The 20,545-nt window shown below is 41.9% G+C and overlaps 1 protein-coding gene across 1 annotated transcript in view; it reads left to right on the plus strand.

Moving 5' to 3' along the window:
• Positions 1-20,545, plus strand: part of SLIT2 (slit guidance ligand 2) — a 284,983-nt gene that overhangs the window by 252,821 nt on the left and 11,617 nt on the right. Inside the window, exons 29-34 of the mRNA XM_044294220.1 lie at positions 4,126-4,219; positions 4,740-4,877; positions 4,989-5,229; positions 8,411-8,541; positions 13,212-13,366; positions 15,786-16,074. Of these exons, the coding sequence (XP_044150155.1) occupies positions 4,126-4,219; positions 4,740-4,877; positions 4,989-5,229; positions 8,411-8,541; positions 13,212-13,366; positions 15,786-16,074 (1,048 nt within the window). The remainder of the gene's footprint in view (positions 1-4,125; positions 4,220-4,739; positions 4,878-4,988; positions 5,230-8,410; positions 8,542-13,211; positions 13,367-15,785; positions 16,075-20,545) is intronic.

Genomic DNA, 20,545 nt, shown 5'->3' on the forward strand with positions numbered 1-20,545 from the left:
TTATTCATAATTGTATGTATACAGTAATGGATCCCAATGTGCCATCTTATCATGTGTTTTCTTTAGAATTTAATTATTATTTCTATAAAATGATCAAGTGATATCAGGCAAGGGCAGTAAAAGGTTTAGTAGCTATGAGTGGTCTACATATTCTAGCAAACTTCATTGTGATGACCTCTAATGTATGGACATGTGTATGTAATTGACCTATAGTGTGTGGACTTGTATGTACAGTACATAATCTAAACCAACCTTAAGTACATGTATCTAACCTGACCTAAACTGTGTGGACTTGTGTGCACGTAACCTATATTGTATGGAGTAGATGTAGATACCTGACCTTTACTGTATTGATATACTGTATGGACTTGTATGTATAGGTCTTCCAATGAGTAACTGGTTGGTTTAGCACATTCACCACAGTTGTCTTCCATCATAAACCTTTAGCTGTCACCATTTTCATTCCAGTCGATGAGTGTGGACCCCCTTACCTCTGTACAATATATTCTCTTACTAGATAAAGCTAAGCTTGCTGTGTCTGCTTCTCTGCTCTTGTCCTTGTTGCTTCTGTCTCTACATTTTGTGCCGTTTTCCAATAAACACATACGTATCTTGTCTCTTCTGTCTTTGTTGCACAAGCTGCTAATCTGAATGAGGTGGAAAAAGGTCAGTGTTTCTCTTAATGCTTTTCTCCTAATCTCAGTTGCATGGCATCTCTTTATTTAAAGGGATGCCAAACCTAAGACTGTCTTTTCTAAATTTCCTTTCCAGTTGAATGTAATCTATTGTTCCCTGTTGTCATTCATTTTAAGTTGTGGAGAGACTGACTGTTGTGTTCTTCAATCTGTTTATTGACAGGGGCTTCTGAAACCATATGCCTCAATGGTGATTACTTTATATCACATATATCTTTAGTCCTAGTAGGAACCTCCAGAACATCGATTTTCATGTCGTATGAGTGGATGATATTAGCAGCTTTTAATAGTACACACTTGAATCAGCTGTTTAGGTTTAGTTCTCCTGTACATTAATGTATCTTTTATTTTACATGATAAAAAAAAAGGAAAAAAGAGAATTAAATCGCACATCCACATGCTTTGCTTTGATCTTTTATTTTAGATGTTGTCTTATGCCCAATTTGTAAAATTATAGGGGTTCTCTGGGAAACATATGGACAGCCCATCCTTGGGAAAAACCATTGATGTGTGACTGGTGGGAATCTAGTCATGGACACCAATTTATAAGAAACACAAAAAGGTGCCCCAATGGGACCCCAGCCACAACCATATAAAGTTTTGGAGATAACTGGGGCTAAGTGGATTTAGACATCGCCAATCACACATTGATAGCCTAACCTAAGGAGAGGCCATGCACAGATCATTCAGATCTTATCATCTCGAACTTCCTTTACTCATCTGTTATAAAGGTCATTGCCAGGGTCAGACTGGGGTTCTTTGGGAACACCAGAGAAAATGTTTCTGGGGGCCCAAATCCCATATCATCAATAAAGTCTAATAGATTTTGATTTAAAGAAATAGACCCTAGAGGCAAGTTATTGGCTCCAAGGGCTGCTCCAAATGATTTTTTTTCTCCTGGACATTTTGGGCTTAATATTGTCTGAGCTCACTAGAGGATCACCTTTGCTTCTGTCAGTAGAAAACAACAGAATCACTGAATATCCGGATATTGCGGAGGATAGTTGCTATAACAACACATACATCACCGAGGGAAACTTCCTAAAATGTGACCTTTAATCCACATACAATTAAAATACAAAAGATAAATGTGGTCCAAACCGGACCATGATAACTATAGTACAAAAAGCTGTCAAATACAATGGACGGTTAGCAAAAAATGAGGACAATAAAATACATCTGGGGCAGAGAATCAAGATATAATATGTCTGTCCCTGTTCATGCCCTTACAAATACTGCTCAGCCCAGAGATGCACCCTAAAGGTAGGTGCACTCTGTTCACGTTCCTGGGCAAACCTGTCCTTATACAGCCCTATTACTTTCTGACACAACATACAATGTCCCAACGCGTTTCCCCTTCTAGATAATCAAAGGTTCATCAGAGGACCAACGGTATCAGTATGGTAATCGGATGCCATATGTAGAGCTAAATAAATCATAAATTACTGGAGCGCCCCAGATCAGCATACATCTGTGACGAGGTCAATGACATAAGCCTCTGAGTAGAAACTTCTTGTCAGTAGGCTTTATATGAAAGGTTTAATAGAATATGGGAAATTCCTACTGTACTTACATCAATTTTCAGAATTGCTTGTTGACCTAGATCAGTGGTGGGCAACTGCTGGTGCCTACCGTTGGCCCTTGGTTCCATTTTCACAGTACACAGTTCTGTGCACACGCTCTGCTATCCCACAAACAGTACTGTTCATGTGCCATAAATGTTTGAGCAATTAGAGTCTGACTGTTGGGACTCTTATTGATCCCATGTATAGGAGCCCAGGGCCCCCTGCTTGCAGCGGAGAGACTATAAGTTATACTAAACATGTTTGTGCAGCCACCTCTCTGTAGCATACAGGGAAACAAGACATTGAATGTTAAGTTGACCATCATTGCCCTAGGTCTTCCCCACATACAGTACCCACAATCAACGTCCATACCTTGCATGTTTACATGCTCATTGCTTTGCTTCTCTAAGGACTGGACATATCACTTTGGTAGAAGCCCATCTCATTCTTCTTATAACACTGGGCTCCTATTATTTGCAATCCATGTTGCTCATAGTTCCTGGAATAACCACTTTGTTATGATTATGCAATATGGATAGTGCGTCTTAAAGGGCTAATGTTAGCGCACACTGCTATGCCGTAGAGCAGATGTAAAGCTTGTTAATATACATTTTATGTTACAAGTCATTCATGGGAGTCAAGCCATCTATTGCAGAGCTTCATAATCCAGAGACTGCATGCTGCTGCACTAAGTTAATTATTCCACTTCATAAAAAGATATGTTTTGTGTTTCAGTACATAGCGACAAGGGAAAGCTAAAGCAGGTGTTCCTCCAGTGCTTTACATGCTTCTTCATAAAGCTGTCAGAAAAGCCTAAAGTGCGTCATCACAAACTGCAGTGAGCTGAGGGATACTTGTAGAAACGCAGTAGTAAATTATGTGTCCTTGCCACATCCTTAAAGATTGTGTCCCCCAAATAGAGGTCTACGTATTGTGGACCCAATATAAAATCTATAACAGGTGCCCCCTACCATGTGTAATCTTTCACAATGGTGTCTTCTTATGTGGTCTAGATAGATCGATAGATATGACATAGATAGATATGAGATCGATAGATATGAGATAGAAAAATATAAGATGGATAGAGATACATATAAGACGATAGAAGAAATGATAGATCAATAGATATGAGATAGATAGATAGATAGATAGATCGATATGAGATAGATAGATAGATAGATAGGAGATAGAAAATATGAGATGGATAGATAGATAGATAGATAGATAGATATGAGATAGATATTATATAAAAGTACAGTAGATAATGAAATGCATTCCTCTCATAACATATTCTAATCAATCTACTATTACCATGTCTTTTGTAATTGCTAATTGAAAAGTTTTATCCTATAATTCGTCATTTATAGCGTACATTTTCCATTTTTATATTATAATATGAAAATAAAGAAACTCCGCGGCACATCCGTGAATGTGCGCTTATTTACCCGGTATCATGCGACGTTTCAGTCCTCTCAGCGGGACTATTGTCAACCACTGCTTGACAATAGTCCCACTAAGAGGACTGAAACGTCGCATGATACCGGGTAAATAAACGCACATTCACAGAAGTGCCGCAGAGTTTCTTTATTTTTGTATTTTTGGGCTTGAGGGATCGCCCTTCAGCCGCAGGCACTGCAGCATTTGCTTTTTTTTCTACAGCAGTGCTCCCTGATTTATTTATTCTTATATTATATGTCTATATGGTAGTCTACATTCACACATTTACCGTTCCATTAATAACACATTGCTTCAGGGTACTTGAGGCTCGCTAGCTATTATGAGAGCTTTTATTTCTTCTGTGTACAATGGACATGTAGAAATAAAGGATGTACAGTATATTAAGTGCTGATTATGTTGTATTTCAGGTGAACTCTGTGAAGAAAAGCTGGACTTCTGTTCCCCGGAAGTAAACCCGTGTCAGCATGATTCTAAATGCATAGTGACGCCGAGAGGATACAAGTAAGTGCAGAGTAAAGGCGAGTAATTGCTATGTACGGTGTTGGTCTAAACTCCATTGTCGTGTACGTCCCTGACAGGGGCATAGCTACAGGGGGTAAAGAGGTAGCAGTCACTACCGGGCACAGGAGCCTGAGGGGGCCCAAAGACCCTTGTGCCACATAAGAAGACACTCGTATTATAGAAAGTGCATGCTGGTCAAGTTACACCTATGGCTGGAGGGAAGAAGTTAGGTCAAGAATTTGGCATGGGGGTGCTGTTTCAATTTTTGTCTCAGGCAGCAGGAAGGCTATATTCTCCCCTGCCCCCGGCCACAAAGCACTAAGGGAAGGGGGCCCAAGCTGAACTATTGTACCAGGGCCCATAAGACTTTAGCTACACCCCTGGTCCTTGAATTGAATATAGCAGTGTAAGGGCTGTACCTGAGCTTTCCCAGGCCCCTGAAGAGTGACCTACAGTCTGCACTCCATGAACGACTCAAGAATGTAGACAATCTGACCATATGTGATCTTCTATTTCATAGATGTGACTGCACCCCGGGATATGTGGGGGATAACTGCGATACAGATTATGATGATTGCCAGGACAACAAGTGTCGCAATGGGGCACGGTGCACAGATGCAATAAATGGGTACACGTGTGTGTGTCCAGATGGCTACAGGTGAGCCTGCATCCAAACCTTGGGGACTGGATCCTTGAATATTAAGGTCTCTGCCATAGCAATGATATGTCTGTGTCTTGTGACAGTCAATTTGTACATCTTCTCTTTCAGTGGTCTGTTCTGTGAATTCCCACCTCCTATGGTTCTACCACGTACAAGTCCATGTGACAACTATGAGTGTCAGAATGGAGGTCAGTGCATTATGAAGGGCAATGATCCGTCCTGTCAATGCACCTCCGGCTACCAAGGAAGCAAGTGTGAAAAACTCACAAGCATCAACTTTGTGAACAAAGAAGTATTTCTACAAATCCCATCCACAAGAATCCGCTCTCAGACAAACATCTCACTACAGGTTTGTTGGCATGCAGACTGTGTAGTATTAAAGAGCCGTGTAGTAGGATCAACCCTATTAAACCAGTCATATTATCTGGTAGAGTTGACTCTGCTGATTACAAATCATTTGTAGCGTTCCTGACAAAAAAGTGTTTCATTCTATATGTGAATCAGCACTTCAATGCACCGAGGGTTGAATCGGCAAACAGGTGATCTGGGTGAAATAAGTCTGATACCACTTCCTTACCGATGCATTACTATATCCGTCGGTGGTAGGGTCTTTAAAGATGGCTCCCATTCCAGAGCACACATATAAAAACATAGACATAAAGTGTTTGGTGTCCACCACTACGGTGGCCATCACCAATATATTTGATGCTTATTTCAATGTAACCACGGTAATGGACCACATAATGCTGGAGTTCTAGGAAAGATAAATTGACTATATATAGTATGTTTCTATATTGTGTTTGCTGCTCTTAAAGTCATAGTGGCTGTCAGAAGTTTTTATTGAGAGAGGTTAAGGTGCTAAGACCCCCATAGATTGCTAAAACAAAAGACGAGTTGTGCCCCTTCATTTCTGATTGCCTCAACTCTAGCTCCCCTCATTTCTGATTGCCTCGGCTCTAGCTCCCCTTATTTCTGACTGCCTCTGGTCTAGCTCCCCTCCTTTCTGATTGTCCTTGCTCTAGCTCCCCTTATTTCTGATTGCCTCTGCTCTAGCTTCCCTCCTTTCTTATTGCCCTTGCTCTAGCTCCCCTCATTTCTGATTGCCCTTGCTCTAGCTTCCCTCCTTTCTGATTGCCTTTGCTCTAGCTCCCTCATTTCTGATTGCCCTTGCTCTAGATCCTCTCCTTTCTGATTGCCCTTGCTCTATATCCTCTCATTTCAGATTACCTCTGCTCTAGCTCCCCTCATTTCTGATTGCCCTTGTTCTAGCTCCACTCATTTCTGATTGGCTCTGTTTTCATACTGGCCACTATGCCTAAAATATGTTAAGACTTCCTGTTTTTTTAAAGCAACTACCGTACATGGGCCATAGATACAATGGACTGAAGGGGACTTCATTGACTTCTGTGGATGAGTTTTCTAGGCACCTGTGCAGAAATCAGGAATATCGCCTAGTAGCCAGTGTGAAACTTGCAGAATTATATACATTTTGGAATTATAGGCAGGGACATGGAAAATAAAAAATATAAATTCTAAAAAAAATATTTATACACAAGCGCAATTTAATCAAATGGTCATTTTCTGATGGCACATTCCCTTTAAAGCAAATCAACCAATAGTTATGTTTCAAATTGGGCTTTTTCTTTCTGAGGCCTACTTCAGATGACCACAACCACATATTGTGGTCTGCATTACCTAGACGATCTGTCTGTGCACAGAAGCCTAAAACCCTGTTGTAATCCAGGTTTTGTTCAGTAGGACCATAGGGGTCTGAGTGCTGCAGTCTTAATAATCTAATATGCAGCCATATTACGTCTGAAGTGGGGTCATCATGTGCTCCAGCTATCTGAAGCATACATAAACTGCTCTCAGTATGCAGCTAGTACACATGCATGAACTTTTAACATGAGGAGATATCGGTATCATGTGAGCACTCTTGCAATAAAACCCTTATTTAGATCCGAATCTTAGCAGCACATAAAGGGGAGGTTTAATAAGACGAACACATTGAAATTCCTTGTGAAATGAGATCCTCTGTTGCGGCTCCAGAAATCCGCTTTTTCTTTATTAACATCATACAGATGTCGATGAATGTCAGGGTAAAAGAAAGAACATGTCACAATACTCCATACACCATATAAATAAGTGTATGGATTTAAAGTGAATTATATCTTTTATCACACAGATGATACGATATTAACCAGGTGTAAAGTCAAATAAACTGGATCATTGCGGATGTTAAAAGGGGATCCTAGGACCATGAAAAAATAAAATAAAAAATATCTCTGTTTGCTGTCATTGTATAGAATCCTTCATGGCTTACTTCCAGGGAATGAAATTCTGTCGTGGAGATGTGATGTTGATCATAGGGCTCATTACAGTCACGTTTATCATTACTCTGTCTTGTAAAGAGCCCTGTCCATCACATGACCAGGAGAGATTTTTATCCTCTAGAATTGATTCTAATGCTCCTCACCTCTGAGGGGCTGTTCCCATAGATGAAGAGGCACCCTCCTACCTGTTGATTGATAGGGCCAGACATCTAGCCTTGCCCTGACAAACTAGGCCATGCGCCGGACGCTGAAGCTCAAATTTAGCTTCAGGAGCAGTAACTGCGCTTGCGCTTCTACCCGGAAGTGTAGTGGTGTCATAGCAGACATCTAGCCTAACAGGACCCAGATTCTCAGGCTAGATGTCTGGCCCTGTCAATCAATAGGTAGGTGGGTGCTTATTTTCTTGTGGGGACAGCCCCTTAGAGGTCATGAGCTCTTGCTAATGAGATGAATCAAAAATGAAAATTCCCATTCAAAGATCAGATGCGTTTTTTTGGCAGGGAAAGCTGAAGGTGTAATGTCGTATTATATGATCCCTGTTCTAACAAATGGGTGGCCATTAAATATATATTTGCTCCCAAGAGTGAGTGCTTCTCTGTACTGTGGCTGTCTTCTGTAGCTATTCGAAGGGGGGTCCCAAGCAAGAGACTTTCCTACAACTGACCTAGCAACAACCCCTTGAGGGAAGTATTCCTGGTATTATGAATTTTTGAACATCGGGAGGTCTAAACTTAAAGGCTATGTCCACCTTTTTTTTTTATGATTGCATTTTACTCGTTTTGGGCTAAAAATAATTTTTGCAATTGGTCTTTATTAAAAATATTAAGCTGTTTTGTCACAATGAGTTAACTGTTTGTCTAGCTGTGTGAATTGTACTTTCACTTTCATCTAATAACCCTTATCTCTAATTTTCCAAGAGGTCATAAACACTTATTTAAGCCACTTTCTTATCAGTAAGATTAGAACTGAGCTATAATAAGTGTTTATAATGTCAGAGATCAGAGATAAGGAGCCCTGACGGAGCAGAGAGAAAATCCAGACGCCTTATTTGTAATAAAGACCAATTGAAAAAAATATTTTTAGCTCAAAATGAGTACAATGCAATAATAAAAAATTGTTTTTTCTGACTACAATTTTTTTTTTTTAAGGCAAGTAATATTGTGAATGGGCTCTTGATGTGTGTGGTTCTTGTTCCAGGTGGCCACAGATGAGGACAGTGGGATACTCCTCTACAAAGGTGACAAGGATCATGTAGCAGTGGAAGTTTACCGGGGCAGAGTGCGGGTTAGTTATGACACTGGAAATTACCCGGCATCTGCTATCTACAGGTACGTTTATGGCTGTACCTCTGTCCTAGTAACAGATATCTTCCTATGGTCTGAGTCAGTCCTGTGACCCTATAATGCAGTAGACTAGTTACCTGGAGATAAAACTGGGTGTGAAGCATAGAGCCGGATGGCAGGTGATCGGTACGACTGATTTGTTTTAGAGAAGAAATGTTGTCTTCTCCATTTATTTGGAAACACATCACAATCTAATGGCTTTCTACATTTACATTACTCTGTAAAGATGTAGTTTTATGACTGTGATGAAGATAGTTTATCAAAAAATAGATCTTAACATTAGGGATATCCATTAAATGCCCCTATAAAGGCCATTTTATAAGAGCTGATGAACAGGTAATAGTCAGTAGGAACTGAACTTTTACTATCATTGTGAGCAGAGGTCACACAGGGCAATGCGCTGATGGCAAATGGTGATTTTATGGGCTGCATAAAAGATGTGGTCACCCTATTAACTGGCGTTGGCTCATTCATTGGGGTATCAGTGGCACATTTACATGTGCCAGTTATATGGAGCGAGCAGTTGTATGTAAAAGTGTCGGTCTTAGTCATTATGTGGGATCAGGAATCCCGCTTCATGGTCATGTTACCCTCTTGGGCATGGCCACTCAGCTAAGCTGACTTAAAGTATAAATCTCAATCTGGATTTTGAATATATACATATATGTATTTGCAACTCTTAGAGGCTTAGTAATATGTTTTATTAGGGCATATGGACATCATAGTGGGGGTCTTCTGCTTGGTACTCAACCTGCTAGAATGGACCAATGTTTGTCATGCATATCATGGATGCCCAATCTTTTGATAACAGCTGATGCCATGGGTTAGAGAAAATGAATAGCCACCATTGCTTCTGTTCAAAAACTGTAAAATTCTGGAGACAACCCCTTTAACTTTGGAGCAAATGCTCTTTAAATGCACTAATGCCAATCAACCTCTTTCCATGAGTTAAGACATTTCCTCCATCAGAGTTTGTACATCAGTCACCTCATGCAATTTCTCTCCTCATGACATTGTAACTGGCCTTAATGACAACTGAGATTGCTCAGCCTCGTCTAGACTGTGTTTAATTGATTGGAGAGTAATAAAAGGTTGCTGGAGAAGGGAATCTGGTGGCCACAGTACAAGAAAAGGAGAACGTGCAGATGGCATGAAGTCGTCATTATTACAACCTAAGTGATGGAGTGAAGCTAGCGTGGAGTGACCAGCCTCAAAATACCGAATCCACCAAATTCTTTTCTTTAGGTGTTTCATAAGCATTAAAACTTGTCTTTTGGCCATTGTACAATATAAACACAGCCATATAAAAAGCTTTGCAAGCACGGCGCAGTGGTGTGATGTGCCTCTCTCCACAGCAAGAGAGAACTCCAAACATCTGGCACTGGCATGTTTGTAGACCATGCCAATCCTCATTCACTAGCCTTAACGACATTTCTTTTTTACAAATCTGTTCAAACGTAACCCAATCATAAAAATCATTATGTAACACACAATGATATTGTAGATGACTTCCACATGTTGACCCATCTCTAGTGCTGGTTCATTGCCGTGTTTTGTATCCATGCTTAGATCAAAGCCATTTGTAGGCTGTAGAAAGTCCATCGGGTTTCTTAAAATAACGACGTGTTATAAATTACAATAATTTACCACCTTCAGGTGGCTAAAACTATAGCATGATGAAAATAAGTATGCACTTTGTTATAGAATTGATCTCTGTTATCCACCATGCTAGGCTGAGGTGGCCATACCCTTTAGAGGAGAATAAGCTGCTACCAGACACCTGTTACTGATAGTGGCTTATCTCTCTTGTGAGCAAAAGATTGGGCACAGTGTCAGACTAAAGTTTCTTGGGCCCACCAGAGGAAATGATTCTGAAGGCCCACACTTTGTGTATATAGGACTTTAAGGGCCCTATTTTATTAGGAGCCAATTATTGTCAGAGCTTGGGCCCACTAGAGGATCCTATGGTACTCTGGTAGGCTGGTCCGACCCTGATTGGGCATGCGGAATTCCAAGTGGTCTGATGCTTTTTTCCTCCTGCTAGGATATGCCATCCCTTACTCTTCAATGTGGATATGACTATCTGGACCCCACAGTCTTTAGAATGAAGGGGCAATGAGCATTGTCTCCTTCATTGATCAGCAATGTTTCCAATCATGCTCTGTCCAAGACCTATGTAGTTTTGTTGCATCTCTCCCTTAGCAAGAACAATATCAAAAGATCTTCTTCCTTTTATTCTCTGGATCTGTGGGATCTCAGAAGCCTGTCCTAGTAAGCAATATGTCATAGTATTAAATGACTTCAAAAGAGCTTGGAGACATGCATTTTATAAAGATGTTGCAGAAATTGTATTACAGTGTAGTCAAACATCTAAAATCGGACAAGTTGAGCAGCATTATGTCATCAGTGATCATTTAAACCCTGTGGTGTGCGCTGTGCTACGCTGCCCCATAACCTTCTACTTGGCAGATCTTCCGCCTCCGTGGGCTTTCCAGCATCACTCCAGAGTCAGCTTCCCATGCAGTAATTCTTCCCATCATTAGGAGAAGAATATGAGGCTCTGATGATTGGAACAGATTGGCCTCCCTGATTTGGCTTATTGTGTGTATTGCTACACCAGCAATGAATTAATTACTAAATCAGGTACAGACCATAGAGCCATGGCCATAAAACAGCAGTTTCAGAGGCTGTTACACAGTGTGACACTTTAACTTACTGTGCTGGCTTCCAACTAGCAGTAAATAGACATGGAGAGAAAAACACTATTGTTAGCAGAGAGCAGGGGGAACGGCGTCCTGTATTCACCAAGAATAAGAAATAAGATCAGGACTTGTTATATAGTAATTATATAACCCAATGAGCAGGGAGTCTTCAGACATCGATACTCCATAGGACCATATTTTGATATCGGGTCATTCTTGCAAACTGTCCTGTGTAAATGGAAGGACATTCCTGTCCTGAAACAATATGATCAATTTGGCTCTAGGACATACCCCATTTTAAATGCAGGGTAACAGAAGAAATTATGATGGTATTCTAAATCACTGTCCTGGTTAAAATGACTTCTTATGCAAACAAACTACACCAAAGTATCCTCAAGATTGTGACTGTAGATTGTGCTGCCTATTAAAAGCATGGCATAGGTACAGTACGAGAGACCATGCATATGCCCTTTGAGGTACATGTTTCACAAGCTGAGACCCGACAGTAAGTTTTAGATCTCTTTGTCGCATTTCGTGTCTTGATGACCGCTGAAAAAATGTCATGCGTTTTCTGATTTATTAGTTTGTGGTGGGATCCAAAGGTACGTTTTTTTATCTGGGACTTCCAATCAATATTAGATTGGTGAAGGTCCAACTCTTTGCACCCTACCAACCAGCCCTTAATTTTATTAGTGACTATATCTGGTATTAGAGCTGTTATGAACTGTAATACCAGGTAAAACCACTATTAGAAGTAAGATGCTGTGCCTAACAAACAAAGAAGGAAATGTGGCACCTACTGGAGCTCTGTGAACTCATCAAACAACTGATCGGTGCGGCACCGAGAGTTAAAACTCCACCTATCTAATCCTACAGATGGGCCATAAATTTGGACCTGCATAACTCCTTAAAATAAGTGTCTTTTCCCACTGAATCTTACAATTCCATACAGGGACATACTGAAGCTATAAGGGGTGCAGAGGCAGTAGTCACACCAGACCTTTGTGCCCCAAAGGCCTCTCTGAAAAGACAACAAATGCCTCATGGAAGGTAGAGGCCCTTTTACAATTTTTTCATTGGGGCCCAGGAGCTTTAAAGGGACACTGACAGGGCCAATAAGCATATTGAGGTATATATATGGCAGTACAGGTCTTATAATGGGTATTACAATCATATAAGTATCCCCCCTGTCCACATTATACAAACAGTAAACTTTAAGTTTTATAACCTGCTCCAACGGTCTGCAATCTGCCCAAGGGGCGGCGTTTCACTTCTCTTGCGCCCAGCCAGCCTCCCCAACTGCCGATTTGAAGCGCCGCCCAGCTCATGAATATTCAGTTTGCTGGGCGGCTTCTGCGGTCCCCGCTCTGAAGCGCTGCGCTGAACAGTGCCCTGCGCATGCGCCGGATCTTGTGAAGTCGGGGACAGTAAGCGCCGCCCAGCGAAGTGAATATTGATGAGCTGGGCGGCGCTTACTGTACCGGACTTCACAAGATCCGGCGCATGCACCGGGCACTGTTAAGCGAAGCGCTTCAGAGCGGGGACCGCAGAAGCCGCCCAGCAAACTGAATATTCATGAGCTGGGCGGCGCTTCAAATCGGCAGTTGGGGAGGCTGGCTGGGCGCAAGAGAAGTGAAACGCCGCCCCTTGGGCAGATTGCAGACCGTTGGAGCAGGTTATAAAACTTAAAGTTTACTGTTTGTATAATGTGGACAGGGGGGATACTTATATGATTGTAATACCCATTATAAGACCTGTACTGCCATATATATACCTCAATATGCTTATTGGCCCTGTCAGTGTCCCTTTAAGTTACATCTCTGATCCCTCATAAGTGTCCTGGTACCACCGGTGTAAGCTGAATACTAAATTACAAATTTATAGATTACAAAGGGATCTAACTTAACAGTGATTTTTCATGTAGATTGAAACATCTCCCTCTTCTCTTTACAGCGTTGAGACAATAAACGACGGGGATTTTCACATTGTGGAGCTTGTAAGCCTGGATCAAACACTGTCACTTATAGTGGATGGCGGAAACCCCAAGACCATTACTAATTTGTCAAAACAATCTTCTCTGGGTTTCGAGTCCCCGCTTTACGTAGGAGGTAAAAGATATTGGTTTGTCATGTCACTGATAATAGGTACATTTTTTAAGCACCCATCATTGTGATTAATATGTTTTCTGACCCCTGGATCACACATCAAACCCTTCCTGAAGTGTATTGATCAGACATGTGGAGGGAATGTTATGGATGGTTCAGCTTTCACTGCTGGTTTGTTAGACTAATCCTCTTCACGAACAAGACAAAGTGAAGAGTGAAGATAACTGATGGTGTGCTCTTATAATGTTATGGACGATCATCTGCAGCTTTATGATGAAACACTAAGGGAAACTGAGAATTCAGACTATAACATAATGTGCTATTCTGATGAAAGCATGATAGAAAAGGGACATTGGATTCAGACCTCCAACAATTTCCAGGATGGCATGGTGGACAGAGGTGCTTACAACACAGCCATGCACAATCTTCCGCCTATGCACCAAGATGAACTAGAACAATTTTGGGCAACTCTTTTTGAAATTTGTTAGACTGGTTGACAGTAAATAATAAACTTCACTAAATGAGTACACATAATCCCATTGAATTTTTAAAAAAATTATACATGATCTTTATTGAACAATCGTAATTGTAAACATGATTATACCATTATAACATAGAATTTTATCACTTAATAATGAGCCTTTATAATAAAGGAATCTAATGACTAAAGCACCTATTACTTATATAGGACTATAAACATAGAAGGGACCATCAATGGTAAGTGTCAGCGGGAAGGTGAGCTCTTTTAAACTATGAGGCTGGGGTGCATTAGCGTTGTCATTCTAAATGCAAACACCCATATGAAAGTATATGGAGACTATTACCATTCCTGAACCGAAAAACATATGCTGCTGAATAAATAAACTGTTATCAAACAGCTGGCCATTGACAGAATATAAACCTACCTATGAGGGTCAAAAATAGGCGCTGGATCTCCCCGACGTACGTTGGTTACTGGCTAATTTATTTTTATGGAAGATGGCCTTGTACGCCTAGCTATCTTTCTACTCAAGTTAGTAGTAGGACCCATTTGTTTTGTGGTCTACTGCCTTAGAACACTCCCTAATTTGCTTATCAGTCATTACTTGTCAGGCAGTCTGTGCTTCAAGTAATGCTAGTTTCACACTAGCATTTACAGATCCGGCAGGTTGTTACAGCTGTGAAAGACTGCCAGATCCTGCTGGAATGCCATCCGGCCCTATTAACCATAATGGGATCTGGTGGAGATCTGACCGCAACCTAGCAAATATGCAGAGAATCCACAGCGTTTTTTTTCCGCCCAATTCCCGCCATTCTATGCCAGAACAGCCTGCCGGAAAGCTGCATCGGTAGTGTGAAACAAGCCTAAAATTTAAAGAGAATCGGTCAGTGGCCTTCTAATCTACTGGGTGTTTTACCAATGGAGTCTTTTAGGCTTTGCTCCGCTATTATTTCTGATGTTCTGCTTCAGTATCGGAGCAGAACAACGAAAATAATTGAATCACTGGATCAGATGCATGACAGATATAAACGACTTCTGACAGACCCCACTGACTATAATGGGCTCTGTAAGGTTTCCATCAGTGAGACCAGCATTTTGCTGCACAAAATAGCAAAACACGCTGCACTATTTTGTTCGGAATGTTTAATGAATCCTGCAACAGAAGGTCGTGAATGAAGCATGATACTATGATATGGATGGCAGATGTTACTGAAAAGATCAATTGACTGAGAATCACTCCAACTCTGGCTTCTACCTAGCAACTGTATAGATATATAGAAACTATGGGAGAGATTTATCAAACTGGTGTAAATTAGAACTGGCTTAGTTGCCCATAGAAACCAATCAGATTCCACCTTTCATTTTCCAAAGGAGCTGTGAAAAATGAAAGGTGGATTCTGATTGGTTGTTAGGGGTAACTAAGCCAGTTCTACTTTACACCAGTTTGATAAATCTCCCCATATGTGCGGTATTTTGGAAATATCTAAGATATTAATCTGGCGTAGTTCTCCAGCTGCTGCCCATATGATGTGAGTAGTACCGGGAGTGGGAATGCAGGGTAAGCAAGGACTACTGTAGGCCTCACACCTCTGGTGTAATACACAGGGTGTTGCCAAACGCATATGTAATTTACATGTGAAATGAAATATGAAAAAGCAATACATGTTTTTGCTCACATCATTTACTGTCTTGGGTATAATTTATGAACATATTTCCCTTTCACACATTTGTATGGAACCAGATTCACCTATTTCAAGTATCCACGGGGGACCTTAAAAATACAACAAATTCAACAGGGATGTTAACCAGTTGGATTAAAACCAATGCCTCCAATGCCATGACACTAACCACTGGGCCACCATTTCTAATATTTGACTTGTTTATTTCAGCACAATGTTGCTGTGTGGTGTATATTTAACGTTGTACTTTCTGACAATGCAGGTATGCCAATAAAGAACAATGTCGCTGTGCTACGTCAATCTTCTGGACACAATGACACTTATTTCCAAGGCTGCATACGGAACTTGTACATAAATAGCGAGCTGCAAGACTTCAAGATGCTCAATCTGCAAACAGGAATAGTCCCCGGATGTGAGCCCTGCAACAAGAAAGTCTGCATACATGGAACATGTGTAGCTACCAGTCAGTCCGGCTTCACCTGCGAGTGTGAGGGAGGCTGGTCAGGACCATTCTGTGACCAGCAGTCCAACGACCCTTGCCTAGGACACAAGTATGTAGCATGTTTGTTGATATACTGCTAGAGACAAGAGATGATATATTAATTGACTGGATGCTTAATCTAGAGGAGGGTCTTCATCTGAGTTTATTTTTTCAAAAACATTCAGCAACAAATAGAAAGAAAACAGTTTATTTGCCTTAAAAGGAACCTGTCAGGAACTTCTACCAAACTTTATACTGTTTCTAAACGTGTCCCTATAAAGTCTTTGTTCTTGCATTATATAAAAAGGTTTATATACAGGACATGCCGCAAATTATCCTTGAATACTCATAAGGGTGATGCTGCTTTCCTGAGTTGTGGAGGTGATGCTCATGAATTGTCATGGAGGTGAAACTGCTCTCCTTAATTGTCATGGAGGTGATGATGCTCTCCTGAATAGTTATGGGGGTGATGCTGCTCTCCTGAATAGTCATGGAGATGATGCTGCGCTCCTGAATTGTCATGGTGATGATACTGCTCTCTTGAATAGTCATGAGGGTGATGCCGCTTTCCTGAATAGTCATGGAGGTGATGCTGCTCTCCTGAATAGTCATGGGGTAATGCTGCTCTCCTGTACAGTCCTGGGGGAGCTGCTGCTCTCCTGAATAGTCATGGTGGCTTCCCCTTTTTCTGGCTTAATTAACATCTATAGCAAGGATATTCCATTCAATCAATTTTGGTACCATCAGGGACATGTGCAGTGTGCAGGTAAAGCAGAGGCCAGTACATTTCTCTTCAGGTACTGTTGGATCTGGCTTGCATTGATGTATCCTGGCCCCCTGGACTGTCCTGAGATGCTCTCTGTTAGGTCACACTTGAGGTATGAGGCATTTTACATGCACAAGCTATACTGAACAAAAATATGAACGCAACACTTTCAGTTTTGCTCCCATTTTGCATGATCTAAAACATTTTCTACATACACAAAGACCCATTACTCTCAAATATTGTTCACAAATCTGTCAAAATCTGTGTTAGTGAGCACTTCTCCTTTGCCGAGATAATCCATCCCACCTCACAGGTGTGGCATATCAAGGCGCTGATTAGACAGCATGAATATTGCACAGATGTGCCTTAGACTGCCCACAATAAAAGTCCACTTTGAAATGTGCAGTTTGATCACATAGCACAATGCCACAGATGTCACAATATTCGCAGGAGCGTGCAATTGGCTGACTCAAGGAATGTCTACCAGAGCTGTTGCCCGTGCAATGAATTTTCTTTTCTCTACCATAAGCCATATCCAAAGGCGTTTCAGAGAATTTGGCAGTACATCCAACCAGCCTCACAACCGCAGGCCGCATCTAACCACACCAGCCCAGGACCTCCACATCCAGCATGTTCACCTCTATGATCGTCTGAGACCAGCCACCCGGACAGCTGCAGCAACAATCGGTTTGCATAACCAAAGAATTTCTGCACAAACTGTCAGAAACTGTCTCAGGGAAGCTCATCTGCATGGTCGTTGTCCTCATCGGGGTCTGGACCTGACTGCAGTTCGTCGTCGTAACCGACTTAAAGGGATTCTGTCACCTCCCCTAAGCCAAAAAACGATTTTAAAGCAGCCATGAAGCACAGCTTACCTGGATTAGGCTGTGCTCTTTTATCTTGTAATCCGTCCAGCAGTTACTGCAAAAAACGACTTTGATTGATAAGGAAATGTGTCCTGAAGGTGCCCAGAGGGGCGTTTTTTTCCTCTTAGAGAGCCCAGTACCGCCCCTCTTGCAGTGCCCAGCCCGCCTTCCTTGTACAGTCTAACCGCCGCCTCCAGCCTGCCACAGCCTCTCCTCCCTCTCCTCCCCCTCCCTCACGCCGAACGAACTCTCGCACAGGCGCAGTACCCACTGAGGGCTGCGCCTGTGCGATCAGCAGGAGACTGAGGGCAGGAGCTTCATCCTCGTCACTGGGCATGCGCCGAGCCCAGTGACGTCCGATGCTCGCTCTTCCCTGCTGACTGAGGGAAGAGCGAGCATCAGACGTCACTGGGCTCGGCGCATGCCCAGTGACGAAGATGAAGCTGTTGCCCTCAGTCTCCTGCTGATCGCACAGGCGCAGCCCTCAGTGGGTACTGCGCCTGTGCGAGACTGCGTTCGGCGTGAGGGAGGGGGAGGAGAGGGAGGAGAGGCTGTGGCAGGCTGGAGGCGGCGGTTAGACAGTACAAGGAAGGCGGGCTGGGCACTGAAAGAGGGGCGGTACTGGGCTCTCTCAGAAGAAAAAAACGCCCCTCTGGGCACCTTCAGGACACATTTCCTTATCAATCAAAGTCGTTTTTTGCAGTAACTGCTGGACGGATTACAAGATAAAAGAGCACAGCCTAATCCAGGTAAGCTGTGCTTCATGGCTGCTTTAAAATCGTTTTTTGGCTTAGGGGAGGTGACAGAATCCCTTTAAGTGGGCAAATGGGTCCCATATTGCAAGGATCTGTACACAATTCCTGGATGAAAACATCCCAGTTGTTGCATGGTCAGCATCCTCACCGGACATGTCATCCATTGAGCATGTTTGGGATGCTCTGGGTCTGCGCATACGACAGCGTGCTCCAGTTCCTGCCAATATTCTGCAACTTCACACAGCTATTGAAGAGGAGTGGACCAACATTCCACAGGCCAAAATCAATAACCTGATCAACTCTATGCGACGGAGATGTGTTGCACTGCGTGAGGCAAATAGTGGCCACACCAGATACAGACTGGTTTTTTGACCCCCAGTAAGGCAAAACTGTGCACATTTCATAGTGGCCTTTCATTGTGGGCAGTCTAAGGCACACCTGTGCAATATTCATGCTGTCTAATCAGCACCTTGATATGCCACACCTGTGAGGAGGGATGGATTATCTCGGCAAAGGAGAAGTGCTCACTAACACAGATTTATACAGATTTGTGAACAATATTTGAGAGTAATGGGTCTTTTGTGTATGTAGAAAATGTTTCAGATCTTTGAGTTCAGCTCATGCAAAATGGGAGCAAAACCGAAAGTGTTGCATTTATATTTTTGTTCAGTATATAATGGATTGGAATATATATGTATTCCAATGCATTATACAACCTGGTAATTAAACAAGTGGGTGCTGCTCAAAAATTGACAGTTACCTCTGTCAACTTACACAGAAGGCTGTCAATTATTAAGGAGGACTGCCTTCTGCATCAATACATTACATCTGCTGTTCTCTTGCTCTATAACATTATACCTGATTGATGAGGCCCCATCTTTAACTTGACACCCCTTTTTGCCATATCCCCAGTCACTTTAAAATTCCTCAAAAGTGAACCAGAAATTGCAAACTGAACAATCTGCTCACTTTTTATTCCTTAGAGTTCATTCACATGACCATATGTATTTTGCGGTCCACAAAACGCAGATCCACAAAAATAAGGATGACGTCCGTGTTGCATCTGTTTTTATTTTGTGGATTCATTGCAACAATGCCTATTCTTGTACCCAAAACAAACAAGAATAGGACATGCTCTATCATTTTTGCGGGGCTATGGAAGGGACATATGTATGCAGACAGTACACGGTGTGCTGTCCGCATTTTCTGTGAACCCATTGATAAAAATGAGGACCGGATAAGGACCAAAAATACAGTAGTGTGAATGGGGCCTTAGGCTGAGTTCCATCATAGGAAGCAGAAAAACAGAATTCAAACTGCGACGGACACCAATGGTGCCCAAAGGCACCACAGATTTATAATGGAGTAAGTCCATTGGGTTCCGTCAAGATGTCTTTAATTTTACATAAAAAAATAGTGCTGTATACTGTGTCACGTATGATGGAAAAAATAGCAGAGTCTGCAATGGAGGCTGCTAACTGAGCAGTTGACAGCACATGTAACCCGGCCAGACCCCCAGTAATGCTTTTGCATCATTCTTTTTACCGGAACGCGTTTTTCAGGACGTGATACATTTTTTGCAGCAGCCAGACAAATCTCTGTCTAGAACAGATTCTCTTTTATCTTTTTAAGAGCAATGTCTGTTTTTGAAAGTTTTGGCATAACGTTTCTTATCAATTCTAAACTTCTCCCCCCCCCCCAGCGTCTATGTCATTTTTATATAGAATTTATGCCGCTCTGACAGCTCGCAGCTGAAAGATGTTTGCAGTACCTAGCACATATGCTGCTCTTGGCAGAATTACAGCGCAGGCTTGGAGACAATTTATTTGTGTATTATAATTGTTGAGAAGGGTGTGAAATTCTCTCTAACATTTTTTAAAGAGGGAGGATTCTGGTGGTGGCGACTACTAGTCGGAGATGGTTTCCAGATGTAGGGACAATCAGTCTATGTAGCGGTGCCATTGTATGTTATTCTTCTCTGTACTGTTACATGACAAATGTAGCCAAGCTGAGATTGTCAAATTGCGTTCTGATACCATTATGTCTTATTTATTGTTTTACATGGGACTACCTGTAATCTTCATGCATTATATCACTATACTTGAGTGAGTTACCACTAGTGTTGAGCGAATTGAAGTTAACTAAGTGGAATTC

Source organism: Bufo gargarizans, chromosome 1 (assembly GCF_014858855.1).
Source record: "Bufo gargarizans isolate SCDJY-AF-19 chromosome 1, ASM1485885v1, whole genome shotgun sequence".
Lineage (NCBI taxonomy): Eukaryota > Metazoa > Chordata > Amphibia > Anura > Bufonidae > Bufo > Bufo gargarizans.